The sequence below is a fragment of the Leucoraja erinacea genome, chromosome 2, assembly GCF_028641065.1.
Source record: "Leucoraja erinacea ecotype New England chromosome 2, Leri_hhj_1, whole genome shotgun sequence".
Lineage (NCBI taxonomy): Eukaryota > Metazoa > Chordata > Chondrichthyes > Rajiformes > Rajidae > Leucoraja > Leucoraja erinaceus.
Genome location: NC_073378.1, coordinates 127,528,915 through 127,534,914, shown reverse-complemented (window position 1 = coordinate 127,534,914; position 6,000 = coordinate 127,528,915). Strand labels below are relative to the sequence as shown.

Sequence of the window (6,000 nt, the reverse complement as noted above, 5' to 3'; positions counted from 1 at the left end):
GCTATTTCCTTGCCTTTTTTCCTAGTCGATCAATATTCTGTTGCATCTTAGACAACTTGCTTCACTCTGCACAACAACACCAATCTTGGTATCACCTACACGCTTAAGGGGGTGTCCCACTGTACGAGCTAATTCAAGAGCTCTCCCGAGTTTAAAAAAAATCATACTTGTGGTAAGCACGTAGAATGTACGTAGCAGGTACGTCGGAGCTCGGGTCGTCTCTTAGCGGCTCGTAACGCTAACGGCAGGTACTTGGGAAACACGGTAAGCTCGTGAAGATTTTTCAACAAATTGAAAAATGTCCACGAGAGCCCGGAGTACCTATGAGCGGCTATTACTGTAATTCCCCGAGTTCGAATCAGGGGAAACTCGGGAGAACTCTTGAATTAGCTCGTACAGTGGGACAGCCCCGTTACTGTATCATCTACACATCAAATCTTCGGTGTAAACCCAGCATCTGCGGTTCCTTCCTACACATTTATGAGTCTAAATTATATAATGCACTGATGTACTCGCAAGATGCTTGCAACAGGATATTAGAAAATCATATTTCTAAAAGATGCAATAGAAACAGAAAATAGGTGCATAGGCTATTCGGCCCTTCGAAACATTGGATGACTGATCATCTAAAATTAGTATTTAAGAAGGAACTGCAGATGCTGGAAATCGAAGGTACACAAAAATGCTGGAGAAACTCAGCGGATGCAGCAGCATCTATGGAGCGAAGGAAATAGGCAACGTTTCGGGCCGAAACCCTTCTTCAGACCCTAAAATTAATACCCCGTTCCTGCTTTCCCCCCCATATCTCTTGATTCCTTTAGCTCTAAGAGCTAAATCTAACTCTCTCTTGAAAACATCCAGTGAATTGGCCTCCTGTGGCAGATAATTCCACAGATTCACAACTCTCTGGGTGAAAATGTTTTTCCTCATCTCACTCCTAAATGGCCCACCCCTTATTCTTAAACTGTGATCCTCCCTGGTTCTGGACTGCTCCAACCCCAAACATCGGGAACAATCGTGGCACTGAAGATGTTTTCGGTGTAAAGCCGGCAGCATGTGCGGTTCCTTCCAACAACCCATTTGGCTGGCCCTTGGTTGATTGAGTTGGCCGGCGGTGAGCGGAGACGCTGGGTGGCGCCCTGACTCGGTGCTCACTCAGTTTTTGTGCTATAGGATCTTTGGTTTTGTGTGCGGGAGTCGCAGTTCTCGCTTCCCACAAACAGGAACAGGTGGCCGCCGACGGGAGGGACGGGCGGGCAGGCAGGCAGAGGCGCCGAGAGCAGCCCCGCTCACTATGGATCCCTCTGCCTTGCACACGCCGAGCAAACACGGGCTCGCATCGTGAGAGCAGAGAGAAGATCACCTTCTACTACTTACCTTGGGTTTTTTTTCCCCCTCTCCTGCGTGTTTTGGATTTACGACCTTGCAGATTTTTTTTTCTTCTTCTCTTGAAACATTATTTGGAAAAGAAAAAGCCAACACGTCGTTCGGGGAAGGAGAGGAGAGCGAGGGGGAATGAAAGTGACCGTGTGTTTTGCGAGGACCAGGGTGGTTGTCCCTTGTGGGGACGGTGCCATCACGGTGCATATCCTCATCCAGCAAGCAGTCACCAGGTACCGCCGAGCCATCGCCAAGGTGAGTGAGTGAGGGAGTGAGGGAGGGTAGAGGCGGCTGAGCGGTGCGGGGGCAGAGCTGCTCCGATCCCATCCCTTCCCTTCCCTTCCCTTCCCCGACACAATGTAGCGAGCGAGCGGCCGCCTTCCCTCATGTATCAAAAAAACCCAATCAGCCTGGTTGTAGCAACATGGCGCTCCTCCACAGTCAGCCTGGATACAATGTTTCAACACTTCACATCGACTGGAGAATTGGGGGGGAGAGAGGAGAGGAGAGGGAGGAGGGGAAGGAATTAAAAAAAAAGTACAAACTATACCTTTCAAGTATTTTTTCCCCAGCCAAGTTTCAGACAAAGTTATTTTGGTAACTTTGTTTCCACAGCTGGTTCTGCCTTTGTCCTCCTCCCTCCTCAGTCGCAGCTCTGTGGCTTTTTTCCCCTGTTGTTGTGTGTGTGTGTGTGTGTTTCTCCTCCCTTTTCCCCAATATATACATTTCAACTGGTGTGAGGGGAGCGGCGTGGTAGAAGGAGGCTGGGAAAAATCCAGCCCGAGGCTTTCCCAAGAAGCGAGGCCGTGGAGAGTGTCTGCCAAGTGTGTGTGTGTTTTTTTTTTACCAGAGTTTCTAACCTTGTTTGAACATTCTGCAAGCGAATTATTTACCCTGCAGGTCAGGCGTAATTGGGAATTCAATTAAATTGCCCGATGTTGGTTGTGGTCGCTGGCAGGAAAGAATGTTTCTTTTCCCCCCCACTCTCTCCCCCGTTTGGAAGGAAAGGCTTGTCACTGAGACGATGGGATTAGCAGGACCTCTCTCAACGTTGTACTGCGGAGAAAGCCAGGCTGAAATAAAATAATAAACGAAGGTTTATTTTTCACCAGCCGCTAAATACATCCTTTGCATGCTTGCTTTTTAGCTGATATCGATTTGTCATTTGCATTGATCCCAATTATGGTAACTAAGTTGATTATCGACATGAAGGATATCATTGAAATTTGTGTACTGCATCCTAAACCAGAGTTCACTCTCTCATCTGTAGTATGGTTTTTTTTTAAACACACGCAAAAGTGGTTTCTGCGCTGAAAGGTTTAGATCACATGGGATCAAGGAAGAGCTTGCTAATTGTGGACATAATTGGCATGGTTGTATGAGAGAGGTAATGGTGGAAGATTGTTTTTGGGCAGTGGAGGCCTATGACCAGTGGCGTGCCTCTGGGATTGTTGCTGAGCCCATTATTGTTTGTCAACTAAATCAATAATTTGGGTGAGAATGTACAAGGCATGGCTAGTAAGTTTGCAGATGCCACTTAAGTAGGTTTGTATACATTTAAGTCTCGACCAGAAACGTCACCAATTCCTTCGCTCCATAGATGCTGCCTCACCCGCTGAGTTTCTCCAGCAATTTGTCTACCACTGAAGTAATTGTTGGTAGTTTAGCTATTGAGATGTACCGAGGTACAGTGAAAAGCCTTTTAAGCATGCTAACCAACAACATTGTTGACGGTGAAGGAAGGAACTGCAGATGCTGGTTTACACTGAAGATAGACACAAAATGCACAAATAGACACTAAAACTCAGTGGAACAGCCAGCAACTTTGGAGAGAAAGAAAAGGTGATATTTGGGGTTGAGATTCTTCAGACTCATTTTGTGTCCATCTTGGGTGAAATAGGAACGTCTTTACACTCTCTGATCTAGCTGATGCTGTGAAGATGAAACTAAATGGTTTGGATTCCTAAGTGGAGTGTTTTTCATTAAGGTGCTGTCGTCTTGTTTCAGTAGGATCATTGGGTGGTGGAGAAAGGCTGAGGAGCTGAATGATGGTCCCTCAGTTGCCATGGGCAAGTGAATAAGAAATCAAGCAAAACTACTGGCAATTAAATCAGCAATCCCTCTGCTCTGCTGGCGATTAAAACATCTACTGCAACCGTGTCTGAAGCAGGGTCTGAAGCAGAGAAGAAATGGGTGTCATTTTGGGTCGAGTCTTGACCTAAAACATCACCCGTTCCCTCTCTCCAGCATCTCCAGAGATGCTGCCTGTCCTGCTGAGTTACTCCAGCATTTTGTGTCTATCTCCAGGGTAGGACGTGCACAGTGAAAGGCAATGTTGTAGAGCAGAGGGATTTCAGAGTGTAAGTACATAGATCCCTGGAAGTGGTATCGCAGATAGATGAGTTGGTAAAGAAGGTTTTAATGAAGATTGGCCCTCATTAGTAAGGGTACCAGGTATAGCATGGACATGTTATGCAGTTGTACAGGATGTTGGTGAGACTGCACTTTCAGTTGCGTTCAGTTTTGTTCACCTTTCAATAGGAAATATGCCATTTGGTTTGAAAGAGTTACTAAAAGGGGTTTTGTCAGGACTTCAGTGACTAAGTTATATGGTCAGAGGACAGGACTTTATTTCCTGTAGCATAAATTGCTGAGGTATGATCAAAAGATTTAACAGGAATCTGAGGGGAAACCTTTAAACACCTAGCGTGGTGGGGATATGGACTGGGTTGCCAGTGGAAGTAGTAGAGGCAGGTACATTAATTATCTTTAAAGGGAGACAAAAATGCTGGAGAAACTCAGCGGGTGAGGCAGCATCTATGGAGCGAAGGAATAGGTGACGTTTCGGGTTGAGGCCGTTCTTCAGACTGACAAATGTATTTTAAAGGTTTAATAATCTTTAAAATACATTTGGACAGGTGCGTAGATAGGAACTTTTTAAGGGAGATAGTAAGTGTGTAGATGGGCTTTTTCAAGAAGGGTTTTGAAGAAGGGTCTCGACCCGAAACGTCACCCATTCCTTCTCTCCAGAGATGTTGCCTGTCCCGCTGGGATCCACAAGCTTTTTGTATCTATCTTGGGCTTTTTCGTCAGAGTGGATGGTTCTATGTACACACGTTATTTTCATGTCCACTTGAGTTAGTTATGAGATTTAAATGTTGATGTTTTTACAAAATTATTTTGTTTGTTTTTTCGAACATTGTATACGAACTCCAGTTGACTTTGATGTCACCAGGACTGTGTGATTAGCTTCAGCACAAGCCCAGACAAATGTTACACAATTTTCATGACCCTCGATTGTTTTGAAACACTTAGAAACATTGTGATTTATTGTTGCAACAAGTACCTTTTAGTCATTTGGTGAGATAATATTATTTCATTTGGGTAATGGTTTTACTGTAGTATTGATAGCAGCATTGACAGTAATCTTGTGGTTTTGTTTTGAGGGCGAGGAGGGAAGAGGGGGGATATTTTGCTTATCAATCTTTATTTGATGAGTTGAGTGCAATGTTAAGAATGAACAGGATTAAATTATCAGAATTAAAGGACGTTCTTTTAGGAAGGAGGTGAGGAGAAATTTATTTAGTCAGAGGATGGTGAATCTATGGAATTCTTTGACACAGCAGGCTGTGGAGGCCAAGTCAGTGGATATGTTTAAGGCAGAGATAGATAGATTTTTGATTAGTACGGGTGTCAGGTTTTGGGGAGAAGGCAGGAGAATGGGATTAGGAGGGAGAGATGGATCGGCCATGATTGAATAGCAGAGTAGACTTGCCGAATGGCCTAATTCTATTCTTATCAATTATGTCCTCATGACCATATGATATTGAGTTGAACTGCATTTGAGGTTTGGATCAAACTGCATAATTCATTAGTGTAAAGGATTAAGTTGCTTTATGAATAGGCTAACGTTGAGATCAATTGGCCAGATGCAGAGAACCCCATAATCAGATAAGTGTGATGTCATTCTGCTTTGTCCCTGATCATCGTTTATGTCCCTGGGTGACAGTTTTTGAAAATGATGACTATTTTTGTGAATATATCTCATGTATGCTTGTCACAATTCCAGACCAAACCACCATCCATGAATAACATTTAGTTGTGGAAGAAACTTGTCTGAAAATATTTTTCAGGGGACTGACGCATCTTCTTTGCATCAAAATATAATGATTTGGTACAAATGTCTACTTCAGTTATTTAGTTGGGTTTCAAAGGTTTTCCTGAGATCTAACTTATGTACCAACTTATGAATTTAATGTAAATGAATGACATTTTTAACCGGTCGATGTACATTTGAAACAATTACTGATTGCTGTTGAGGAGGAAAATACGTTTTCAAATCCAGATTTTCAATAGATAGTTGAAGCGTGTTATTACGAACAAATTGGTTCCCGGGGTTTAGATGTAATGGCAATGAAAATAAATACAAGGACATGATGAATTGCGCTAAGTATTGGCATGGAAGGAAGGGGCTTGTTAAAATGTAATCTTCACATAAATACAGGTCTCCTGGGATGACAAAGGTTTGCCTCATGTTTTAACTTTTGAAGTACAGCCACCCTTGCTACATATACAATGGTGGCTGTTCTATGCGCAATAAACTGTCTCAAAGCAGTGGTG

The 6,000-nt window shown here is 43.7% G+C and overlaps 1 protein-coding gene across 4 annotated transcripts in view; it reads left to right on the top strand.

Moving 5' to 3' along the window:
* Positions 1–1,235: 1,235 nt before the first annotated feature.
* Positions 1,236–6,000, top strand: part of LOC129715327 (partitioning defective 3 homolog) — a 954,144-nt gene continuing 949,379 nt past the window's right edge. For 2 of the 4 annotated variants that reach the window (XM_055665210.1, XM_055665202.1), the window contains exon 1: positions 1,236–1,635. In XM_055665210.1, the coding sequence (XP_055521185.1) occupies positions 1,516–1,635 (120 nt within the window). In that variant the 5' untranslated portion in view covers positions 1,236–1,515. The remainder of the gene's footprint in view (positions 1,636–6,000) is intronic. The other 2 variants (XM_055665217.1, XM_055665224.1) reach the window with 1 other exon arrangement.